Source organism: Rattus rattus, chromosome 11, assembly GCF_011064425.1.
Source record: "Rattus rattus isolate New Zealand chromosome 11, Rrattus_CSIRO_v1, whole genome shotgun sequence".
In the NCBI taxonomy this organism is placed as follows: domain Eukaryota; kingdom Metazoa; phylum Chordata; class Mammalia; order Rodentia; family Muridae; genus Rattus; species Rattus rattus.
This window is the reverse complement of record NC_046164.1, coordinates 94,646,614-94,673,404: the sequence shown is the minus strand read 5'-3', so window position 1 is coordinate 94,673,404 and position 26,791 is coordinate 94,646,614. Positions and strand designations below refer to the sequence as shown.

The following is a 26,791-nucleotide window of genomic DNA, read 5'->3' as shown; positions in this document are numbered from 1 at the left end:
TTTGTCATGTATACAGGTTAACTTCTGCCGCCATTAATCATGTAGTATGATTGTACATGAAGAGGGGGGAGTGTTTGTTTAAAAATACATGTATGTATATAAAATAAATATTATTTGTGTGTGTATGGAGGTGGGGTGGGAGGGTGCACAGCTGCTGTGTGGGTGCTGTGTGTATCTAGGCGGCTGGCAGCAGGCACCTTTACTAGGGGTCACCTCATCACCCAAGTGTTTTTTCAAAGAAAATTATCTTATTTATTCCGAAATGTTAACGAAATTAAGGAAGAGTCACTGACCATCAAATTACAAGTAGAAGTAGAACGTGAGGGGAAGATTTTGTTTCCTGGATACGTTAGAGCACATGACAGCACAAAGGGTTCTCAGGGAGACGGAGCCCTGTAAACCAGGAGATAAGGGTTCTCAGGGAGACGGAGCCCTGTAAACCAGGAGATAATCTACGGTGGCAACCACGCTGCTCAGTGCAGACGTGAAGAAACACTGCACTATGTGCGCTGACATGCACTGGAGTCAGTGCTAACGCCCTGCTAAAACCCAAGGTCATCCGCCACGGGGGTCTGTCTGACATGTGGGGGTTGAACCAGTGCTGAGCCATGCTGACTGAACACTTCTTTAGCCGTATCACTAGTTTCAAGAAGCCGTGCAAATGGATCACTCTTCCCTATGCAGCAGTTAGAAAACCAGATGTCGTTTTCCATCTATGTAGTTAAGTCCATGTTACTTAAGCCTTAATGTGATTCTCTATTTAATTCAGAACAACGAAGGAAAGCTCTACTTAGAGTAGTCATCCTCCAGTTGGCCAGGCCTTGCCATGTTGCTCAGGCCATCCCAGCTCTAGCGTTTTCCTGCCTCACAGGCGTGATACAACCAACAGGAAACCAGCAGTTCATCTCATAATGCTGATATCTGCATTTATACTTGCTTGTTACTTCAGTCAAATACAAGGAAACGAGGACAAGGAAATGCCACCTCTATGGATATAGTGTAATAAATGAGAAAAAAGGCATTTCACTTGATGAACATGGGCTTTCTAAAATTATGGAAAATGTAATTTTCTAGTCCCTTCCTCTAAGAAGTGTTGGGGACTGAACACAGCCTTCAAGTTCTTTCACTCAGCTAATCCCTAGCTCCTAAAAGGTAATCTCTGTGAGGAATGGGTGCTAATTTTCAAAGATTACCCCTCCTTTCAGGTAGGAGAGAGAGAGAGAGAGAGAGAGAGAGAGAGAGAGAGAGAGAGAGAGACTGACTTTTAAATGTACTATAACTCTACAACTCACATGAAGGAAGAAAAATAGCTTTGATTTAAATTCTTAATTAAATCTCTACCAAGATTATTTACCACCTTGTTCTCTGAGCTCCTCTGTCATTGGATTCCCTCCCGAGAGTAATATTTTACAGCTACAGCGCACACAGTAGTAGAAAGAGGCTGTTACACTAAAATTACAACTATTAAAAAACCGAACTTTGGGAAACATGTTTTAATGGACATATTAATTAATGTGTGTGTGTGTGTGTGTGTGTGTGTGTGCGTGTGTGTGTAAGTGTGAATATAGACACATGCACACAATCTCATGTAGCCCGGGCTGACGAACGACCTTGAACTAATCTTCCTGCCTTCATGTCCCATGTGCTTGGAAAACAGGCGTGTGCATTCATATCCAGTCAATAATTAATAATCTGAAGGAGTTTAAACTGTCATTTGTAGAGATGTGCAACAATTGGAGTAAGATATGAAGGTTCACAACAAAAGGCAATATGGGAGTTTAGTTACAGAATTGTGACACAACGTATTATACAAAATATGTTTTCCTTCAACTGTGTTCAAGAACTTGCTGAATTCCATCTACTTCATCCATACACTTATAGATAAAGTCTACAGTTAACCATGCCTCTTCTGAGACAACAATAACACTGCTTTTTCAGTTGGGAAACTCAATTCAGTACCAACACCGAGAGTGCACTGTGAGCAGAGCCTGATGCTGCTTTCTTTGCATATTGAAAATCATGTCTACTATGCACCTGTAAGATAAACACATCCACCAGCGCTAGCCACGGTCACCGGCCCATGAGGCCAGGTCCTCCCTATGTGGCTGCTCTGAAACCTACGAGCTCACTATCCTCATATGCAGGTTGGGAAGTGCTGATGAAGCATACAGTCATGTATGGAAATACATTTTCACGAGAGAGTAAAAACAGTGTTGTTCATCATCGCTCTGTGTTCACAAGCCTGTGTATTCTTCTGTTGCTTACCCCATAGATTCCTGCTTTCATCCTCTAAAATACTTTGCTAAAGTTACGTAACAGTCACGAAAGCTTGGGGTATATTGTTCAAAGGCTAAATGTTGCACTGAAAGCAATATGGCTTAAGAAGTGCTCAACAGCTAATGATGGCACGCACACCCTCATGTCTGCCTTGCATTTATGCTCTCTAAAGTCCAGGCCAGCCAGGGTGAACTGTGCACCCATTTAAGCTGCGTGCAGCAGTCTCCCCTTGCATGCTACGGTTACGAACTCACCCAACACCGCTGCCTTTCTCAAATTAATAAAACTTGCAGTGAAGCCAAAATCGAAACTTAGCTCCTCCCTAGCATCTCTTACCTTTTTGTTGTTTTCTTTGATGTCTTGAGGGTTCAGAGACTTGTAGTCGCTGAGGGGGAAAAAAGGCACAGTAGGTATATATAATACTTGATAAAAATACACTTTTATAAAATAAACTGAATCTAAAAATGATATTCAATAATATCAAAGGGCAAGTAGTAATTTCACAGCAGCTCAATAAATAAAACTAATAGTGTATAAAATTCAGGAAACAAGCAAGCAAACAAACAAAAGGTGATTACAAGCTTTATTGCCTGAAATTTTCCATCTAAAAGCGAAGCTAAAGCAAGTAAGAGAGACAAGCTTTGACAACATTTACCGTCCGATAATCCCTTATTACCAATATACAATGGCATGCAGGGCCATCTGTCTCTTATTTGAACACTAATAAAAATTTCATAATAAAGTCAGTTTTTAATAAAATGAAAGAGAAAAATCATTTTTTAAAGGAAAAAAACTACTCAGGTATTGAGAAAAAGGTTGTTATCCTGGCATATACTTCTCTCAAAAAAGGCAAGTTCTGTAGCTCAAAAACAAAGTCAAGTATTTAGAATACACGCTAAGAAATTATTCTGTGTTCCTCTAAGAATGCCAGGTACTTACAAATATTTATGATACTTCTACTTACATTAAGTCTGGTCTGAAGTGGTGTAAGATTGCACAAAAAGATAAGCCATTCCTCCACGATGTGGTAAAGTTGGTGATTTTCACACCCCGGTAGTTTTTTGTCACTTCTTTGCACCAGGCAAGCAGCGACTGACTAGCATTTGGCTTTTGCCCCAGAACAGGACTTGGTATCGGGCTTGGCTAGAACATAAGAAAGAAAGAAACAGGGTGGGAAGGGGACACTAAAAGAACCTAATGGAAGATAAAAATTAACATTAATTGACCTAGCTAAATCATTTGAAACCTTTGATGTCAGTTTGGTCCTTCAACACTGTCAATCCATGACAACGGTTGCCTCTGAGAAGGAGACATAAATCTTAACGTTATTATCTTCTTTTTGCCCATGGCGCCTGCCTGACAAGTAGATAAGCAACACTTTAAACTTTTGGGAAGAAGAAGTCATGAGTATGGTTGATGGAAACACCATGTTAAAGTTTTTGAATACTTAAGGCTAAACATCTGCGTAACTGACATACTAAAGGAGGTTTCCCAGATGCAGTCATAAACAGGACTGGATAGAACGCAGTGCTGTCCGACTGCAGCATGCACTGGGCCCTGTGTAACTACTTTCAGGGACTGAGAGATAACCTGGGGGAGATCAGTCACAGTGAGTGTAGAACACCGCACAGCCCAATGGTAGTCATATTCAAAATTCTTCCTATGCACATTTGACAACAATATAGTTTTAATTATTAGCAGTGGACACCTTAATATACTTTGGATATACTCGAAATGTCTCCTAATTATTTTTGAGGCGACCTTTGAATAGTAGAGTCCATTGCATGTGTTTAAATCTTAGGTACACACCCCTTTGCCCACATGCTTCAAGGATAACTATGGTAACAGAACTACGAGGTAACTGTATAGTAGGGTTTTAATGTTGAAGTTTGATTACTCTCAAAATCAGGCCATTTGTTTTTACTGAATAACTACAATGTTTTATGACAATTATGACAGTTGATACAACTGAAAACTAATATTTGTAGACTTAATTCTTTTAATCAAGATTTCAGTCATGAAAACAAAAGAGCCTTGGAGAGTAAGGTGGGAGAATCCCATCATCATTTAAATCTAACCAATGATCCTCCATTCTCACAATGATGCCTACGTAAGACAGACGTGTGGTGTCCCACTCACAATAGCAGGTCAGTGCCACATACTAAAGGAACACTCAACTAGGAATCACCAAATATGTAATTTCTTATCTCTACTGTCAGATTAACGAGGCATTATATAAATAATCACAACCTGGCAAGGCCGTGTTCTTTAAGCAATCACCTCTACAAAGCACCTCTAAACAGTTACTTCACTAACTGTAAACACCAACATATTCAGGGCTGGTGAAAGAGCTCAGTGCATAAGGCCTGTGCTGCCAAGTTTTCTGACCCAAGTTCAATTCCTGGGACCCACAAGGCAGAAGGAGAGAACATATATCAAAGTGTAATAAATAAACAAATTTGGATTAATTCGATCTAATGTAAAAAAGTATATAAAACTGATTTCCAAATATAAGACATTTACTTTAAATAATACATTTAACTCTCATCCTGACATGTAAACATGAAGTAAATGGTCCATAGTGACCTTGAATACCTCTGGTCACTTAGACTGATTCAGATTGACTTGGAGTGCAATGAACTTGGGAATCCATAAATTAGGCACATTTTCTAAATTCTCTATTATTTATTTTCCTAACATTCAAATAATTACCTGTTAACAATATTTTCTATATAAAATTGTTAGAGCATAGAAGAATCTGAGAATAGGTTATATGTCAGGTAGATAAATCTGCAATTATAATTTTAACAACTCATTTGAAACATATATATATATATATATATATATATATATATATATATCCCTATCCCTAAAAAGGTCTAATATAAGGCGGCTAGACAAGCTAAGCTAAAATTTGGTTTTGTTCTGACCAGAAGCCTGTGTTAGAAAGAACAATCCATTTTCCATAAAAAGGAGTCGTATGAATTTGAGAAAATTGGTAAAATAACAAGCAGTTTGCAGAAACAGCAGCTCTACTGAGTGGATCACCAAGCCGTTGTCCTTGCATCTAATATTCTGTAGAGGGTCAGACAGAATTACTGCATCATTTTGGAAATGTCGATGTGCAGCCAGATGACAAGTCACTTCTTGTTATAGCCATGAGGTAGGTCACTGGACCGTGCTCTAGTTTCTTTATCTGCAGAGGAACTGCAATGGTAGCTATGAACAGGCAAACACAGATGTACAGTAGCGGAGTAGCAAGACCTCCTCCTCGCTCCCTCTTGTCTAACACTCTTCCCTTGTTCACCTTCAGTGATGCTCATCTTTGATTGCTCCTTACTTCAGCCACATCCGACCTTTGCAGATATTATCCCATTTGCCTGGTGCTCTCAGATATTCAAACCTTCAATTCAACTTCTCACAGTCTGGCATTGTCATAATGATACAACCCCAGGCCATCATCCACTCCAACACAGCACTCCTGACTCCTCCTACCCTGCACTCCTGACTCCTCCTACCCTGAACTCCTCACCCCTCCTACCCTGCACTCCTGACTCCTCCTACCCTGCACTCCTGACTCCTCCTACCCTGTACTCCTGACTCCTCCTACCCTGCACTCCTGACTCCTCCTACCCTGCACTCCTGACTCCTCCTACCCTGCACTCCTGACTCCTCCTACCCTGCACTCCTGACTCCTCCTACCCTGCACTCCTGACTCCTCCTACCCTGCACTCCTGACTCCTCCTACCCTGCTCTATTTCCCTACAACCTCTATCCTTCTGTGGTCGGTGTGTTTATGTTATACTTACTTGCTATTGTCTGTCTGTCTGTACTACAAAAGAACTCTGTTAAGTCAAGACTCAGTTTACTGTATTTGCTAACCTATTTTAGGTATCCAGATTAATTCCCAATACATAGTAAATAACCAGTAAATGCTGTTAGGTGAAACGAAACACTTAATATACGGTAGGCCAGTAAGTGACAACCACAGTTTATCAGGCTGCTACCCTGCAACATCAGGACCAAATGTCACCTGCATCATCAGCACTATATGTCACCATGCATTACCAGCACCGTCTGCCATGCATCCCCACAGCACACATCATCAGCCCCATGTTGTCACCAGGCAGTGTCCACACCACACTATCAACCATGAATCATCCATCGGCACAGAAAACCCACTTTCGTTTTGTGAGGCTCTTTTCTAATTTCAAAAGCCATGAAAATGAAGCGATACTTTAAAATCTTTTCTAAACACAGCTTTAACAAATAAATAATATTTGTATCTTGATATTCTATGTATGAAACAAGCTATAAATGACTACGCTTCCCAAAGGAAACAAGACACTAAAACCTACCCCCAAATGCAGACCTGAAGGGCAGGATGGTGGTGCACACCTTTAATCCCAGCACGCAGAGGCTGGGAGGAAGGCAGGGGCAGGTGGCTCTCTGAGTTCAAGAATTCAACTGTACAAAGTGTGTTCCAGGACAGCCAGGATGACAGAGAGGGACTTAGTCTCTTAAGAAGCAAAGAAAAAACCTGCAAATATAATTTTAATGAAGCAATCTAGCAGATTACTGTTAAAAACAAGGTCTCGGAACTATTCTTCCTCTCACTAGCAACAGCGTTTCACTCAGCTAACCTAAATAATTCGCTGTAAATTCCCTAAACTTTAGCAGCTATGAGAAACTGTAGTTCCACATCTTTCTGCGCTATGCCTGTCTCTAGTTTCTCCTTCTCCTGCGACCGCCTTCATCCATGGCCACAGCCACACATCCCCTTAGGTATTTCTCTGGATGGTTCCTCCTCCCAAGCTCAGGATTCCAGCTCTCACTTCCACACAGACGATTCCCAGACACAAACATGGTTCCAACTCTCTCAAGATGACATTTCCAGCTGGCTGTCCTTCCTGCCATATAAAATTTTAATTCAGGATGTTTAAAATCATGATTTTTCTTATAACCTGATTATTTTTATTTTGTTTGAAAAATGATACCGTTATTATACCAACGGTATGGATTGCAACCTCGGAATCATTTTTAAATTCTTCTTTTATATATCACTTACTCACTAGTTAATTCATGGAATTTATATATATCCATGTTATGGCTGTATTCTTTTCATAATTTTATAGTCTACCTCCTTTTGCAAATTCTCCCTTTCCTCACCCATTATCAGAGCATGCTGTTTTTTTACAACACATCTAGTGTCTTTGCTGGTTCTCAACACATAAAAACCAGCAACATTTCTGAACACTAAACCCCAAATCCTGCTACACATGTTTACGAGCATGACTCAGCAGTCATGACTCAGCATATGCTCTCTGCAGAAATCCTGGCTTCCCCATCTCCAGAGTGTCCACACAGGGCATCACTTCTGCCACACGTTCAACTGTGACAACACCACATTCTTCTTTCGAGACCCAATTTAACTGACACCTGTACAAAATCTCATCTTAATTCCCAATCAGTCCGCAGGAGCCCTTTTCAATGTTCTTTCAGTTTTGTGTGTCTCCGACGTGAGACGCGGAAATTTTCTTGGATTACACTATATTCTCTAGAGCATCTTACAGTGCTCAAAGAATAATGCTGAGTATCAAAGTATCAAACACAAACTCTACATACACCTCACAAGACCTGTGAGAGAGCAGTGGCTGATTTCAAAACACATTAAGGAAACTCAGGCTACACAGGTGGGAGTAGATGCAGCTACACCTGTTGACAGGTGAGGTGACGATGCAGGTGACATGTGGTCCTCATGCTGCATTGTAGCAGCCTGGTAATATGATAACCTGATGTATGGAGTATCTCCATAGCAACTGAGACTGCTCTCAATATACATCTCACACTCAAAGGCAACGTGGCTCTAGGACCTCAGTAGACAATGTGCATTTCTTGAAACCAGCACTACGGAAACAAACCAACAACCCAAAGGCAACTATTCAAAACAAACTGAAGCTCAGGAGTTGCTGGAAAAGCCCATTAGACTTCGAGGTTTTGGACTAGAATGAGAATAAGAACTAATAGAGCTCTGTTCAGGAAGGTATCTACCATTACTGCTGAAGCTGAGGGGTGCTCTGGCCTTCGCATTAGCATTCTTGGAGACGGTCCTCAGTTATTGCAAATCCTGCTCAAGGAACATTGGCTAGATCAGGTTTAGCATTTGGTAAGTCGAGAATAGCAGCAATGGTGAGAACAAGAGCATCTGCATCTGTATTATTCCTGTATCTCTGTCCCATCCCTGTCCTCCCCCCTCCCTGGCTTTCCCAAGGCGACATCACATCATCCTCCATCTCCCTCCTCTCCCTTCCCATCCTCCCCTGCGTTCTAACGGTCCCCTCTGGCCTCATTAACTAGCAGAGTATGGCCTTGAACTCTATCCTCCCGCCTTATCGGAGTGCTAGAATTACAGGCAGTGGTTGGCTACAGCAGTGTGAGCATGCGAGAGATTGGACCCAGAGAACCATGTGTGTGAGGCTCTAAGCCACAGCCCAGCACTTCTCTCTTGTCGTAAAAGTGATGAAGTCTGATAAGATTTATGCTCAGATTAAAATAATGCTGAGAACCCTCAGCTATGTTAACATTTTTTAAGAGCAGAAAAAAATATTAGAAAAGGTTTTTAAGAACTATCCAACAATTACTCTTTAGCACAGCAGTGGCAGAGTGAGTCAAAGTCTTGGCATCATCATCATCATCATCGCTATAAAGGTCGCCTCACAGAGTGAGCCAGCAGCACTGGACGTGAGGCGAACTCCGACAGCAGCCCTATGAGCACCACAGCCTCCAGAGTAACATGGGTGCAATGCAAAGAGAGGGGAGGGAAACCAGAGTTAGATTCTCTCACTGTCCGGCTTCACTGTGAAAAGGAAAGACACATCAGTGCTATGTACTGTAGTCACAGACCAGAAACTCAGTTTTGTGGAGAAACTCAACTTTCTCCTCAGAGAGAAAGGGTTAAACCTACTAGCCCATTCTTAATGAAGAAACAGTTAACTTTATCCAATATGTTTACCATTTCCAAGGGAAATACACTAGATAAATCTGCACTATTATGTGTTGTTACAAGGCGACAGTACTTAGTGGAACAATGGCCCATGCTTGATGAACCACACACACCTGACAGCCTATGATAAACTCTAAATGAAAATCAGAAACAAACGCCCAGCATCTGGTGCTTACTGTGCTCATATACAATCAGGACCTTGAAAGCCTGTGTACGGGACATTACAGCACTGTAGACTCTGTAAGCCTCAATGGCCCACATCGAGAGGGCTCATTAATTATGACAATAATAATAATTTATAGCACTTGACACTATGATTCAAAAAATAAAGTTTCCTGTCCCTCTAAATGTTAAACCTGGTGCTAAGCAACTATGTACATTTTTCCCCGATAAAAGGCTTTATACTTAGAGTATATGAAAAATTCTTAAAACACACTAAGGGAAATAAGGTCAACTAATATAATGATGGACAAAAACTGAAAGAGCACTTCCAACTTTTTACTTGAATATAAAATGAAGTCTAAGTATCTAGAAAATATGAACCTTGTCCAGTCCCATGAGAATTCAGAAAGCTGCACCCAGTACTAACATATGCTTTCCCTAGAAGGGCTGACATTTTAATAGATATTCCCATTGAAGTGATACTAATAAGATGAAAACTATTAACTGACAAGGATGTGGAAGAAACAAGTTTTCATCCAGAGTTGATGAGAAACTCTGGTAAGATCTATTATTGTAAAATTTGAAGACATGGCCATCCTATGACCCAACCATTCCTGGGTTTATGACCTATAGACGTACATGCTTGCCTGGCAAAATGACACATGTGTATGGAAATGTTTACAGTAGCAATGTTCATAACTTTTCAAATATGAAACAACAGCAAACAATAAAAGTAGGTATCACCTGGAATACGAGAGGAGAGAACAGACTTCAGACTATGTTGACTTGCATAAAAGACAACAGTGGTGACACTAATATTTTTAATCGCAGTTTAACAGCTTTTGGAACATCTACATAAACCTTGATAGCAGTGAACAATGCACAGTCCAATAAAGTCACATGGCCACACTCAGTTGTTCAAGATGCGGAATACAACAACTGAGGCCAGACAGCAGACTCCAGAAAGACGGGAAACAAAAATGTCACCCCCTTAACTAAGTACTTGGCTGGGAAGATAAGCTATGCTAACAAAGATATAGTACTTATGTAAGCTTAAACTAGTTTACTACTGACATTTCAAATGAATATAATTTTAAATTACACAATTTTTATTTTCAAATATTAGTAAATATATTCATATAGACGAGTGTTTTTGGGAGTTCCGATGACTTTAATACCATTATTATGGTAAAATACATACAGTATAATACTTATCTTAGCCTTTTAGTAAGTATGTAAGTTCATGGTTATATGTTCACCAATGGCACTATTTATTCTCAGATGTCTTTTCATTTTGCAAAACTGAGACACTCTATGCTTGCTAAGGAACAGCTCCCCATTTACTGCTTTCCCACATGTTGGCAGCGTGTCGGTGCGCACGCGCGCGCGCGTGTGTGTGTGTGTGTGTGTGTGTGTATACTCGTGTGTGTGTGCGCATACCTCTGTGTGTTGCCGGGATCAGACCTATGGCACTGAGCACTTGCCTCTACACTGAACCACACCCCAGCACTCTGCTTTCAGTCCACGATATTGATTAGTGAGGTGCATTACAGATGGATTCATGAATTTGTCTTCTTGTGGCTCTTTCATTTAGCATAATGGTTCTCAAAGTTAATTCATGCTCAAATAGTTATGAGAACCACCCCTGTTAAAACAGGAACAGCCCTGCACTGTATGTGCCGGGCATGCTTTGGTCCTCATGCATCTGATGACAGACACCAGGCTACTTCAGTCTTACAGCTGTTGGGAACAAACGCTGCTCAAGCCTGTCTCCAGCTGACTGGGCAGTTTACATTCACGCCAGCAGCGGGCAGGACTGACACATTTTAAAACAGTGTAGCAGTTTCAGGCTGCTTTTCACACTGCAGCTTTGGTGTGCATTTCCTACTGATTAGTGACCTGAGCACCTCTTCCATACCTACTGGACATCTGGACATCACTGGAGAGAGCATATTCAATTCTGCTGTGGCACTATCAAATGAATTTTTAGTTCTGTAGTTTAGGAGTTCTTATACACTTGGGGTTAGTTCCTTATTAGAAATACTTCCTCCCGTTTCACCTGGTCTGTTTTGGTCCATAAAAGTTTAAATTTTCTTGAAGTAAATTTTGTCTATTTTTGGGTGTTGCTGTCTATGACTTTTGAGTGATATTCAGGAAAAATTGTTCCCAATTATCCAAAACGGTGGGGCTTCTGCCCTATATTTTCTTCTGAGAGTTCTGAGGCCTTCAGTTCTCATATTTAGGCTTTATCTACTAGGTACAGGAGGTCAGGTGACAGTCCACCTTCACTCTCTTATGTGTTACCTTCGGTTTTCCAAAAGTATTTGTAAAAGAGATGGCTTCTCTCTCCAAGACCACTGAACACTCTTGACACCCTTGTGAGAAGGACTGATATTACCCTATGAAAAGTATTCATTTCTGGTTTACATGGCTTTACTTAAAAAAAAAAAAAAAAAAGCTGACCATATTTTTGATTACTGAGACTACTACAGTAAGTTTGGAAGTTGTAAATTATACATTTGCTTTAAGCATTTGTTTTTAAAAAGATACTGCAGGTCCTCTGGAACTACATTTGACTATTAAGATGGTGTGTTTTCTATTTTTCCAAAAAAAAAAAAAAAGTAACTGGAATTTTAATGATTACATTAGATCTGTAGATTCTAGTTACATCTTACGTATAGCAGTATAGTTTTCAAAGCACGAACATGGGATATTTTTGCAGTCTGCAACTTCTTAATTCATTTCAAAAGTGCTTTCTAGTTTTTAGTTGGGTCCAACTTCTTGGTTAATTTATTACTTCCTTTTTAGCTCCTTTTTTGGACATGGGTGTTAGGAAGCCCCATGGTGACCTTGGACTTGAGGTCAACAATAATCTTGAGTTTCTGACCCTCCTTGCCTCCACTTCTAAAATGCTAAAATTACAGGTCTGTGCTATTACACTCAGGTTTGTGAGGTGCTGGGGTCAAACCCAGAGCTCCAGCTAGGTGAACATCCTACCCGCTGAGACACCCACCATCCTAGTTCAGTTTATTTCTAAGCATTTAGCTCTTTTTGATGCTACTGTTCAGAGAATTACTGTCTTAATTTCTCGTTCTGCTTGTTTAATGTTGGTATTGAGAAACGCAAATGACTTTCTGTTGTTACCATTGATGATTTTACTCAATTTATTGATTTTAAGTTTGTGTGTGTGTAATCTTTAGGGTTTGGTATATGTATAAGCCCATCAATTCAAACAGAGCTAATCTTACAACATCCTTTTTGATTTTGGCGATTTTCATTTTCTTGTATAATTGCACTGGCCAGGATTTCAAGTTCTTAGTGAGAAGGGCAAGTTCCAAGGGTGGCCACACTTGCCGTTCCTTGGCTACAGAAGAAAAGTCCTCTGTACCTGTGCAGTCTGATGCTACCCAGAGCTTTTCACCATGTGGCTGTCATCTCCTGATCCCTAATCTGTTGAGTGCTCTCATGAAAGGGAACATGTCCTGTCAAATGCCACTCAGGCAATAGTTCAGATGGCCATCTTAATTTCTAAATGTATCAATGGAGCATATGACATTGACCCATTTCTTCTGTTGAGTCTCAGCAAACCCCTACTTGGGCACACAGTGCAGTCCTTTAAAATGTTGCACAGCTTGGCTCCATGGTATTTGTGCTGAAGATTCTTACATCACTTGAAAAAGAAAAGCAATACTGATCTACAGTTTTGATTTTGTGGTTGGTAGGGTAATGCTGACCTCAAAGGATGAGCTAGGGAGTGTACTCCCTCACAGTTTAGAAAATTTTGAGAAAAAAAAATGGTGCTATTTCTTGGGATGCTTGATAAAATGGCTGTGAAACTGCTTTAGTTGTTAGGAAGTGTGATCCCCTGCCCAACCCCCATCCCGCCCATGGTCTCATTGTACTGCATGGACTGGCCTCAGAGTCAATGTTCATGGCCTCCATTTCAGAATGTTGGGGCCATAGATAACAAGAGCATGAGCCACCACAATCAGCTTACTGGGAGATGGTTTATTACTGATTCAATTTCTTTTAATAAAGTTTGCTACAGATCTATTCACATGTTTTACTTCCACATGGTTTAGTGTGGGTGGCCATTGTTCCTAGACATTTGTCCATCTAAGTTATGCGATTTGATGTATGACTGCTCACAGCGCTCTCTTAAAACTTTTTAAATGTCTATTAAATGGGCAGCAAAACCCACTTTTACTTCTGATTTTAGTAAATTGAGCCTTCTCTGCCCAACCCACATCCATATTTGACAGACCTGTGATAAAAAGTGAAGCAAAACAGAAAGAACTAAACGTCTGAAGGTTTCTATGGAGACAACAGCAATCTTTAAGGACAGGTTTTCAAGTACCCAAGTGTACAGTTTTGCTCCTGCATATGTGGAAGAGGACGCAGACCTTTCTCCCCACTATAATCTGGCTCTGTAATGATGTGTGTAATAATCACACATCATTATTTCATAACAAAGTTAAAGTGTGCCCATTCTGCTGATTTTTCTGACTGAAAAAGTCAACCTTAGGTTGGGTTTCTCTAAGGCGTTGGGCTCCTGTTTAGTTCTACACTTCATTCTCTCCGGTTTGGGGATTGTTCTTCCTTTTCTACTCCCCTGAGGTACAAGTTAGCTGTGGTTTAAAAATCTTTGTTGTTAAACTATTTTGTGTGTGTGTATGTGTGTGTGTGTGTGTGTGTGTGTGTGTGTGTGTGTGGTGGTGGTGGTGGTGTGTGTGTGTGTGTGCCGTGCGTGTGCTGTGCATGTGCTGTGCATGTTTACATATGTGTAGCTGTACAAACACTATGCGTGTGTGCTCACACACATGAAGGCCAGAGGTTAATTTCGAGTGCTGTCCTCACCTTAGATACCGAGATAGGCTCTCTCACCTCAACCTGGAGAGCAAAGACTCAGCCAGTCTCTGCTCCTCCTAACCCCCACCACCACTTTTCCCTCTTGACTCTATGGACGCTCTTTAAACCCACAAAGTCCACTCAGTGATACCAGTCTATACATAGGTGGAGGGTCAACTTTAAATTTAACTGTATTTCAGCCTTTTTGTTTATGAAGTATAGATTTCAGGTACAAATAAATATAACTTCTGTAATGAATTACCAACAGTTATCCTTGGGGAAATACACTAACTTGGTGCTGCACAAACTCACCTAGAATCACTTGTGCATCCCAAGCACACAGACTTGAAGAGACACACCACGGAAGCTGAAGACCTTGTAGCCTCACTAAGTGCCTGCTTTCTAAGAATCTACATAAATTGACAGACCCATGATAAAAAAGTGAAGCAAGACAGAGAGAATAAAACGTCTGAAGGTTTCTATGGAGACAACAGCAATCTTTAAGGACAGGTTTTCAAGTAACCAAGTGTACAGTTTTGCTTCTGCATATGTGGAAGAGGACGCAGACCTTTCTCCCCACTATAATCTGGCTCTGTAACTTCACAAACCATTATTTAATGTAGCTTTGTGCTTAACAGAGAGGATTAAAATGGCTTTAGCTGCATTTCCCATCTACACAAGCAACTCTTGAATTAAAAGCTTGGGCATTCTCTTTCTTGAACGGTCTTACTGCCCAAATTAGCTTATTTTCTTTATTGTTATTAATAAAAGGATAAAATCTCTCACAAAATCAACCAAAGCAATATTTTCCAGTCGTATAATTTCCAGTCTCAAATTTTTTTGGGGGGGCATTCATTACACTGACCTAGGACGTCAGACACCATGTTCAAGCTCCCCATGAGCAGTCAACAAGTAAAAGCTTGTAAAGTAAACAGAAACCTGCAGTAGCAAGTCTCGCTTACTTATGCAGTGATTGTAAAGAGGAAGCTTTTCTCTGTCTTGGATAAACTATAAAAGTAGCTCAGAGTGACAAAACATTTTATTAATGCTTACTGTGAAATACTACGCAATTCAATGTCTTAATTAAATATTCCCCAACTCAAAAAAAAAAAAAAAACCCAAACCCTCACCAAATTGCATTTGCCACCAAATGACTAACATGTACACAACAGTTGGAAACTGTCAAAATATTTTACAGCTCAATTGTAATTACCAACCAAGCCTAAGCATGCCCTTGGGTGGGCGCTCACCACGTTTGAGGGCTGCAGAGCACCAAGCGGCAGCCACTTTATTGCAATTTCTAATTTATACGTTTGCGACTCCCAAATAACTCCAAAAGTTTTACTGTCTTCAGTAAGACACCCAGTAAAATATCAATACAATATAATAATTTATCATTTTCACCCATTCGGTAGCAAGGGCGGGCTGAGAAGATAATCTGGCTAATCTCTTATTATCCTGGAAAACACCTATTGACTACGCTCGGCCATGACTTGTCGATGCACGCGCCGACCGCTTGGTCATTTGTCCTTGGAAAATGCATCAAGTGATCTTAAGACATACATGTTTTATGTTGTCCTCATCCCAATAGATGAAGCCAAAACTCCAGGGGAAGGTGTGAGTGGGGTGGAGTGCCAATATGGAAGTACAGCTGGTGAGTCTCCAAAGGAGCGAATGCAGACATCGTTTGCCATTTGAAGTAGGACAGCATCCAGCCACTCTTCCCTCCTCACCACAAAGTGTACAGATTGAGACACTGCAATTAGCCACACTTGGTATCTCTTCCCCACAGAAAAGAGGTGGTTTAATTACAGAGCCCCAGTGGAGTGCACTCCCGCTGGGGCTCATGTCAGCCATAGTATTTTTTAGCAGGTGAGGATAGAAAGACAAGTAGAATATACTACGGAATGTACAAACTCTTTCTCAGTTTGCCTGTGGATTAATAAACAAAAGTTTTAAAAACTAAATAACATTGTGTGGGACTCTTGGAAACACCACAGTCATGAAACTGGCTATTTACCGAGCACCAAAAGTGCTGGCAGTTGGCACGCAGTCAACATGGCTACAGGTCGCTTCTCCACACTGCAGACTTTTTGCCCTGAATTATTTTCTATGTTCAATATTCAGACACAAAGTTAGTGAGAAATTAAATGTATTCTCCAGTACTGTGTGTAGGGTGGAAATAGTATACTACTTTGTGTGCTAATACCATAAAAACCAGTAAAAACACCTTTTCAGAGATATATGCTTACCCGTATGCAGAGTACACACACATATATTACTGTATATTTAATCGTATCACAAATAGAAAACTTGAGAGTATAAAGATGAAATTAACAATTTAAATATTAAGTTAATACTAATGCTATAAAAACATTTTCTCAGTATAAAACAATGAGCAGGAAGCAGAATAGAATAGCCATAGGTAGATTTTAAAGTTCTGGCTTCATAATCTAAAGGTCTACTTCTAAACTGTGTGTTTTGTGTGGCTTACAAAGTTACTTCTGAGCTGACAGATCTACTTCATGAAAATACAGAAGTCAAACTTCAGAAAGCACCTGCTGACTCAGCAGATCAGGATGCCACTCTTCTGTGCCAGCTGTAAAGGTTTGTTGCCCTTCAACTAGTGACATCCACTTACTAGCTGCCAACCAGAGTCATAAACTACTAATAAGTATTTATTAGTATTTATTGTACTTTAAATCGAGGCAGAAAATTCTGTCTTCAAGTTCTCTAAAGACTACAAAGACTTTTTAAATAATATAGATGACAAGGCCTCCTTTAGCAAGGAATAAAATGGTAAGAGTGCTTTGTGGCCTACTCTGTTCCTAACCCAACATCCAGATCTCTTGGCAAGCAGGTCTTGGCTGTTCAGTTCACTTTCTAACTCACCATACAGGAAAGACTGTAACAAAGCTATGTAACACATTTTTGACCAATGTAAAAGTTTCATGTAATTATGAAAGTCAATATGAATAGAAATCATGTTCAAGCTTTTGTTTACCATTTTTTAAAAAGTCAGTATGGTTTCAGTTTCTGTACTAACAAATATTCTAAAATACCACCACTTGTGACTTGCCTAGCGTGAAAGGAAAACACTGACGGTTGTCTGCGGTGGTTGGAGGGGAAGCTGATCTGTATGTACTTCTCCCACTCAAGGGGCTTTAACACCCAGGTGAGGTTAAACAGCAAAGGAAAATAAATCCACAACTTTGAAATCCCTCCTTCACTGGGCATGGTCATCTTCTCCCCAACACAAGAGCCTCAGGCAGGAGTGCAAAAGTATCCTGCTAGGCTGCATGTTAACTGCCAATAAACCTTCATTTAAAGGTAGTTCTAGACTAAAATATGTGAATAAAAGTTTGAATAGTATATTCTTTCTACTCCCAACTTTCTGAAACTGTCCTTGAGCACTACATACACTCTGAAAGCCACTGTCTGAGTAATATAACGGGGTAAACCTATTTCTCTAATAAAAATACCACAGTCCTTTGTTTATAAACAAATCATTCCTTATGCTGGTCTGTGGGCACCTGAGGTTGAGGCAGGCAGGAGGATCAATGCCAATGACTGGGAGACAAGTAAGTTCAGGTCTAGACTGAGACTAAGCCACCCAGTCCGGGGGAGAAGACACTGGAGGTCTCAGTGACAGCCTTCTTTTTCTATTTGTCAAGTTGTATCACACCATGTATACATTGTACGCAGCCATGTAGGGGCTAAGACTGCCACACACATACATACCCGGTTCCACTGTAATTAACTCAATATGAAGCAGACTTAGAAAGTCTTGGTTTGATTCCTGTACTCTCAATCTACAAAATTCTCCGTTCAACAAATCTTCCTTGGTCAGTCAGCAAAGTGGCTGTGCAGACAACTTGCAGCACTCCTCTGGACGAGCAGCAATGTAAATGTGAGGGAGTCACAGACACTAGTGGGCACAGTGTCTGCTCAAACAGGCCCCACCCACGCAGGATTACAAGCAGAACACCATGGCAGTAAGTACCTCACAGTGTTGTTTAAAGGATGAGGGGTCTCAACTGACCCCTGCATACACACGTAAGTAATGCCCCAACACCATGTTTAAGATGGGTGTGTGGCAGCCTGCACTTCCCCAGTGCAGCAATACAGAATGTTCTAAGGAAGAGCTGGGTCTGCAACTAAAACCAGAGATCTGGGCCAGAAGTAGGGAATGGGGATTTGTTCTAGATTTTTTCTTTTTGTTTGTTTCAGGAGCTTTTATGTTCTTTAAAACCTATTGAGGTTTTAAAACAAGGAGGTTTTGGATACATGGGCAAACCTACTAATATTTACTATAATTAAACAAACAAACACTGACTCACTTTCAAGTAATAATACACCTCACCTGCTATATAAGTAACTTATTTACCCATTTTTGAAAAGTAAACCATTCAACTTCTGAAAAGAAAATGGATTTTCCTTTCTGTTTCCAATCTGGTATGTATGACACATTTTGTTTCAAATAAATCAATACAGTCAGGCTAGCACATAAAAACCGTTTCAACTGTTTGAACGGAGTTCTTTTAAAAATACCTTTTACATATATCCGTTCATTTATTTATTTCCTTTGTGCACATGGGTGCACACATGCCAAGGCACAATGTGTGGGGATGGGCTTCCTCCCTCTGCCTACGCATGGGGCCTGAGATTGAATTCAGGTTTTCAGTCTTGGCAGGAAGTGGCTTACCTTCTGAGCTACTTCACTTCCCTGGGTAGGAGACATCTAAAGGTCTTTCAAGACACAAGTAGATATTCTTACCCCCAAGTAACATATACAACTATAATTATTACATTACATATTATCTAGTATCTAACACATTAGAGGCTATAAAGCAGTAGTTTCTTACAGGTGTGCTGTGGTATAGAATCTGAAACCATGGGTTTACATCTGTTCTATCACAGCCCACCTTGTCCTTACAAAGCTTCTCCCCCTTTACCTCTTAATAACTTTAATAGTGTATAAAATTGTTTATTTGGTGAATAATTCTTAAACTACCCAGACTACATACACGTTAACATAGTACAAATGAGACAATGTTTAAAAGCATTACCTTAATATCAGCACTAACTCTTCAGAAAAGTCTTCAAAAGTACCAGGGAATCTCAAGTTCGAAGTGGTAGACCAGAGGTTTTCTCATTTTTGTTCAAAAGCAAAAATTTTATCACTGGCAACCAATTAGTTGGTTTTCAATAAATTAAACATTCAATAACTAATTGTGAATAATCAGTTAGTTAATCATTTTTTTCCAGTAAAAACAGCATTGTCTGAAGAAGGCATCCACTGAGCACGCGGTTCCAGCACCCAGTGCTTTGGCTATGACAGCGTCACTTCCAGCTTCTTCCTTTGTCACACAGACTAGTGCAGCGCTTGAGAGCAGCAGGGCGGGGTGCAGTGTGCCGGCCTGGCCTGGCGCTGAGTCTAGGCAGAGCACGAAGCGCACGCCATGATCTTAGGCCATCAAGGGCCCCAGATGAGACTCAGCAGCTTTAAAAACAGTGCTCTGGGCAGCTGACCACTGTACCAGACCAGAGACCTTAATTCCAGTTGTGCGCCTAAGCTTTAAAAGGCTGTGTGACACTAACTTTATACCGGAAGTCAGTCTTTCTTTCTTTCTTTCTTTCTTTCTTTCTTTCTTTCTTTCTTTCTTTCTTTCTTTTTTCAATGAGGGGAAGGTGGTTCAGGGGGCACTGGAGATTGAACCGGGGCCTCATACATGCTAAGAAGGTGTGCTTTACCACTGAACTACAGCCCAGAGTATGTTTTGACATCTGTTAAACAATCAAGCAAATGAAGAATGGATTAAGATTCATTAATCATTTAAAATACATTGTGCAAATATTAAACACAAGGAATGCACATTATCGAAAATCATTCTTAATTTATTTAAAGTCTTATACTCCCAGACAGCATCTGATAAAAGGCCTCTCTAGCCATTTTACCTCATACCTTAAAACCTAGAATGCGTTTTAAGGATAGAAGCTAAATGCAGCCAAAGAACAAAGTTTAAAAATTCTTAAGACAAAAGAAAGAACCAAAAAAAAAAAAAAAAAAAAAAAAAAAACAAAAAACAAAAAACCGAAAACCAAAAAAACCCAAACCAAACCAAACCAAAATCCAACAACAGAACAAAACAAACAAACAAACAAACCCTCTGGGCTAGAGAGATGGATCAACAGTTAGGACCATTGTTCTTCCAAAGGACACCGGTTCGATTCCCAGCACCCACATAGCAGCTCACAAGCTGTCTGTACCTCTGGTTCTAGGGTTTCCAGCAGCTGCTTCTAACTACCATGGACAGCAGATGGACACCTGGTGCAGCTGTACATGTGTCAAAATATTCACACATAAAATGTTTAAAAACTTATAGTAAAACTGGACAGAACTCCTCAGCTGTTCTAATTTTAACACAGCTGCCACAAATAGCAATGTAATGTTGTGCGGGTGTTTTTATCTTTTTAAAAAGTTCTTTTACTGTATGTGAATGGGTGTTTTGCATACATGTATGCCTGTGCATGATTTGTGCATGTGGGGCTGCAGAGGCCAGAAGAAGGGAAGAGAGCTGCTGGAACTGCAATTGCAGATGGCTGTAAGTAGCTACGTAGGTTGAGAGGATGAGCGGCAAATGCTCTTAAGCACTGAACCATCTTTCAGGACCACCCACATCCCACCATGCCTTTTCTTTGAAACTAGTGTCTCTTGTATTCTAGGCACACTTCAAATTCACTATATAGTTAAACTCCTGACCCTCCTGCCTCTACCTCCTAAGTGCTGGGGTTATAGGCCTGTGCTATCACACCTGCTTTATGCAAAGCCCAGGAGGGAGCCCAGGGCTTCATGCATGCTACAAACTGAGTAGCTCAATCTACAAACTGAGCCACATCTCCTCCAGCTCCCAGTTTTTCACTTAACAAAAAGTTACTTACTGAGCATTCCTGAATGTGACACTTGGCAATATAACGGTAGGCAAACCAAGTACCTTTCTCATGGGGTTTATAATACTTGCCATTAAAATGGTTATTTTAAAATTATGACATGATGATTTAAAAACATTAAAAATTTCCTGCACTGAAATTTGCACGCCAGGCTTATTCAACAGGTTTCCAAAGCTACTTAAAAGTTTCTGAACTGCACTTATCCATTCATGCATGTCTAGAGGGGCGTGCATGGTCATGCACAGTGTGTGCGTATGTGGAGAACAGCTTTATGGAATTGCTTCTTTCCTTTCACTGTGTTGCTCTTGGGGACATTGATTTGGATTACCTGGTGGCACATTTACCTGCTAGATCATCTTGCCTGTCCAGCTACTCTGAAAATAGGGTTCCTTAAAGCCAAATTCATGAGACCAAATTTTAAGTAAATTAATTAGTTTAAAAATTGTACACTACAAACTTTGTGAATTGAGTCACAGGTACAAATGATATCTGAGTCATTTTGGCATAGGTCTATAATATTCAATTAGTTTTGTCTTGCTGCTTATAATTTCATCCTATTTAAGATAAATATGCTGCTACCTTTAAATTTGTTTGAAAATATGTTGATTATCAGTATCACTTGGGTAAAGTATAAATGCACAAGACTTTACGGGCTTACCCTGAGGCACTTGGCTCAGTAGGAATGGGGCCTATTCCAGGTAAGAGTAAGCAAGCATGTGGGTCAATTTTTCTTTCTTTCTCTTTATGTATCTTATTTATTCCTGGGTCTGAGAATCCTGTATAAGCTAAGCAAATGTTTTCTCCTGAGCTAGCTGTCTAGCCCCCAGTTCGGTTTTGGTCATTAGGAGCTCTAGGTTCTTGTTGTTAGTACTTTGTATGTATATGCACGCTTGTGTGCAGATCCATGAGGAGGTTGTGCATGTGCACATATCTGTGTGCGCATGTGGAAGCCAGAGGACAACCTCAGAAATCTCAACTGACATACATGGGACTCACCAAGTATACAGGCTGGTAGGCAAGCAATCTCAGGGATCCACAGGTCTCTACCTCACCAACGCTGGGAACTGACATGCAGGTTACCAAGACTGCCCCCCACCATGGATGTTCTAAGGGTCAAATCCAGGTTCTTAACAACTGAGTCATTTCTCTTGCCCTGTATTTCCAATTTATGATCCCAAGCATATTTAACCTCTAGTAACCACCAAATAACACCACTGCCACAGCTCTTGGTTACTGCCAAAACAGACTGGGGAAAATGCTGCATGCCTTGGTTGAGGCACCTAGAGACATCAGGCAGGATGCCTCCTCCTGGCTAGCAAGTTTGACAATACCAGAGGCACTATGCAGACAGTTAGAGGAAAAAACACCAACAGTCTTACTCAGCAGTGGACAACCTGCTATGCAAGGTGTCCTGTTGGTCCAATAACGGCACGGTTACATTCGAAGCCCACTCCATAGGGGGAGAATTAATGCGTGATACTGAAAACCAGGCCACAAGCTAATTATTGAGAAGGTCACAGGCCCTAAGAAGGAGGCTATTTGATAAATGAACATGGAGTGTCCACAGATCACTGCCGGTCTCAGTGTTGGGTAAGGAAGCTAGCTGCATTCTGTGGTGGTCTACAGTTACTGCAGAGGGGGCATGGGCAGAGAATAAGAGACTGGTGGGTGCTCAGTCCTAAATGACACATCTGCACAGCCCCTCTAAAATCTTAACTGATCGTATCTGGAAGAGAGGGGAGATAGAATGGAGGTAGAGAGGAGCATGCTGGGAAGCTTTGTCTGTGGAGAGGACAAGGCTGTTCTAGTCAAATTCAAAGTCTGTACAAGACCTACACAAGACTGGGGGTGTCAATATTCCACCCTGACAGGGAACACAGTTCAGGAGGCCTCACACCTCCTTAAACTTAAAGGAACTTAAAGACTGCTGGGTGGAAGGGGACTCAAGAGACCACACTCCTCCCCAGGGAGCAACTGCAGTCAATGGAATAAATGGTCATTGCTGAAGCAGGGAATGACACTTTCTTCAGTGGTGTGGCCACTAGCATGTTACCCACGCTCTAGTAAGTAACCCTTCACCCATGCTAATGTAAGCAACCCTAACTTCACTCAAAAGGCAACAAACAAACAAACAAACAAACAAACAAAGGCATTTTAAAAAAGCCAAGAAAGGAGGGAGAGAGGGAGAGAGGAAGAGAGGGAGAGGGATAGGCTAGTTGGGAAGACAAAGGGAATAAGGAGGAGTAAGGTGGGAACAAGGTATAGGGAAGTGATATCAAAACACTTTACAAACATGTATAAACTTGCCAAAAGGGGGGAAATTAATAAATAGAAATGCCATAGGACCATCTTAGTAATTCTGAAAAAGCAATGTGAAATCCAATATCCATTTTCTTTAAAGTTTATTAGCAAATGATAAAAGAATGAGAGTTTTTCAACCTGATTAAATTACATTATTAAAAAGCCTTAACACTATAGTTATCATGAACTCTGGTCTGTTCCACTAAGACAGGAAGATGACAGGAAGCAGGCTATTGCCACCTATATGGTATCAAACAGAAGGCTCTAAGCAGTGCTAGAAAGCGAAGGACTGAAACAAAACTTGCTCATAATGAAAGATGCAAAATGTTATTTATCTGTAGTCTTGATGATTCATCTATAAAAATCTTCTAGAATTCACAAAAATGTTACTAGAACTATTAAGTGTTATCAAGTTGTAGGACAAAATATCAACATAAAAATCTCAATGTCTGGATTGGGGAGGAGCCTTAAATAGAGGCTGGCATAAAATGCATAAGATGTTGGGTTTTAATCCAGAACATGGAAAAAATAAAATCAATGTACACCTATGTAACACCAACAACTGAAAGTTTCACTTTTTAATTATTTCTTACTTGGGAGGATGGAATATATATATATACTTTCCCCATTCTTCCTCCTCACTACAAACTTAGAGCTCTAGAAGACATAATGTGAGGAGAGCATGGAAGAGGAAATAGGGAAACTACCAGACACTCAGGACTCAGGAGTAAGACAAGTCCCTAGGAATGCTAGTGTACAGAAAATTTAAAATCTCAGCTAACAGTGAGTTCTCTAGGTATAGAAACACAAAAAAGGTAGTCTGGGCAAATCATGGAACTTGAGCAGGCTAGCCAAACCATCCATCACTGTGCCTTGTACTTAAGTGTTTAACATTTTATCCTAAAATGTTCATATATATTAGTTTTAGAATCAATTTCTCAATAGACAAACCAATACATCATGAAGTTGCTAGAAATAAGTAGTGTATTACTTGTGTGAAGGAGGGAAAGAAATAAGACTGGTGATAGAATGCTGGCCTACAGATGTAATCCCAGCCCTGGGGAGCCCGACGGAGGAGGACTGAGGCTGAGATGAGACAGAGCTACAATGGTGAACCCTTGTTTCTAAAGACAACAAATGAAATTCACATGCAAAATTCTCATCTGTGCTGACCAGAATGGGCAGCACACTTTCCAAGGCTGAAAGAACTTGGGGTTGTATACCCAGTGAGAGTATCCCTCAACAACAAAAGGGAATCAAGGGAATCTCAGAAGAAAGAAACAAAGTTTATTTCAGCAGATTTACCAAAGAAACAACCAACCAAAGGAACCTACCTTTCTAGGTAACCGAGAGTGACCTTGGACTCTCCATTCTCCTGCTTCCACCTACTAAACACCAGGATGGCGGACATTCACCATTGCATCAACTTATCAATGTTAGTAAACTGAATAGAGCAACCTTTTCATTCTTTAGTTTCCTCATAATTTTTCTCCCATAAAGTCTCTAAATAACTTTTAGTTATTAATAGCTGAAGCATAACATTATTGCTTTGTTTTAGGTGCTTCTTCATGCATCCTGCTTCTTTTCTACAGCTCAAAGATTACTCATTACCACAAAGTACAATAGCTCACTTGGGGGACTCACATGACCAGAAACCTGAGCACACTGGTGCCAAGTCAGTCAGTAATGCCATGATGCATAAGACAGAAACCACAGATTAGATCTGGTTTTAAATTAGATCATCTGAAAATTGAATCTATGACAAATTAATATTCTTCTGAAAGGAACTAATTTCATTTTTTACATGCAATTAAGCAAAATATAATGAGGAAGGTGATTTTTTTCTATAATAGGTGCTTTACATTTTACACATAATAACCAGAAAGTAATCATGATCTCACTATACATACTCTTATTTTGGAGACATCACTGGTTATTACTTTTTATTCAGAACCATATAAAAAGGTTTTGGAACAAGCATCCCTTGTTTAGTCAAGTATTCAAGTATTCACCCCTTCAAGTATTCAAGTATTTAGCGATGAGTAAAACCAAACCTTTATAAGCCTTTGTAAATATCATCTAATGGTGGTTTTCTTTCTTTTTTAAAAATATTTATTTACTTTATTTACATGACTACACTGTAGCTGTCTTCAGACACACCAGAAGAAGGCACCAGATTCATTACAGATGGTTGTGAGCCACCATGTGGTTGCTGGGATTTGAACTCAGGACCTCTGGAAGAACAGTCAGAGCTCTTAACCGCTGAGCCATCTCTCCAGCCCTTGGTGATTCTTTCTTAAAGTACACAGCACCCATAGTTTTTGAGAGCATATGTATATATTTTAAAACTATAACTTTGTGATATAAAAGGAAATTAGTTCAATAAACAGTTTACCTAAAGAACAATGCCTTAAAACCTGAAGATGATTTTTTTTTTATATATTTCACAAAGTAGCCTTTTCTTTATCTTTTCTCCTTCTACCCTAACTTGGATACTCCCTGAAGCAACAATGTGTCAGCAGAGTTAGACTGGGCTACCCCTGCTGCCTTTTCACCTGTGGGAATCTATGGCTTTCTCCAGTCTCACACTATTCAGGCAGGGACCTTCCTGAATTCAATGAACAGGGGAGCCCATGGAGAAGAACTTTTAAAACAAGAGATTTAAATGTGCCATAACCCACATGACTAACATGCCCCTGCTATCAACAAACCGTCCTACTTCCCTTCTCTTCACATCCTGCATAAAACACGCTATTACTATTGCTGGGGAACGTCAGAACTGAACGTCGGAACAGCTACACTGACCCAGGCTCTTGGTGATGTGTTACTGCTCTTTTCTTGCTAAATTAAGCATTGATTTTTATGCTATGCATCATCATTAACTCAGAGGATCTGTTGCTGACTTCCTCCACAGGATGGCATCCCTAATTCTTTTAAATCTAAGAATCTGTCAAAAAATAAAAATAAAACAACAACACCCCCAAACCTAGATTACTGTAGTCCACTAAAAAAGAAAGTTCCCAATTCCAATAAGGAGCAAAACAGCCAGTTTGGGATTTAGACAGATCTGATTATGAAGTGCTTATGCCCCGGCCCTTTTCTCTACACTAAACATAGCTTAAATCTATAATTTATTGCCACCCATATATTTCTGACACAAACTAGAAGACATTAACAGGAAGATTAAAGTAAGTATAAAGATTTATGAGGTGAAGATAATTATTTTTTAAGTGCCCATAACTCACTACA

General features: G+C 40.2%; 1 protein-coding gene and 1 long non-coding RNA gene across 2 annotated transcripts in view; both read right to left on the bottom strand.

Annotated features, from left to right (window-relative positions):
* The window catches only part of Ehbp1 (EH domain binding protein 1), a 255,761-nt gene that overhangs the window by 86,394 nt on the left and 142,576 nt on the right, over positions 1-26,791 (bottom strand). Inside the window, 2 exon segments of the mRNA XM_032916220.1 lie at positions 2,614-2,662; positions 3,242-3,420. Of these exon segments, the coding sequence (XP_032772111.1) occupies positions 2,614-2,662; positions 3,242-3,420 (228 nt within the window).
* Positions 19,931-22,133, bottom strand: LOC116912241. The gene is made up of 2 exons (XR_004389435.1): positions 20,264-22,133; positions 19,931-20,233 (listed from the first exon to the last, which is right to left on the bottom strand). It is a non-coding gene; the product is annotated as an uncharacterized LOC116912241 (long non-coding RNA).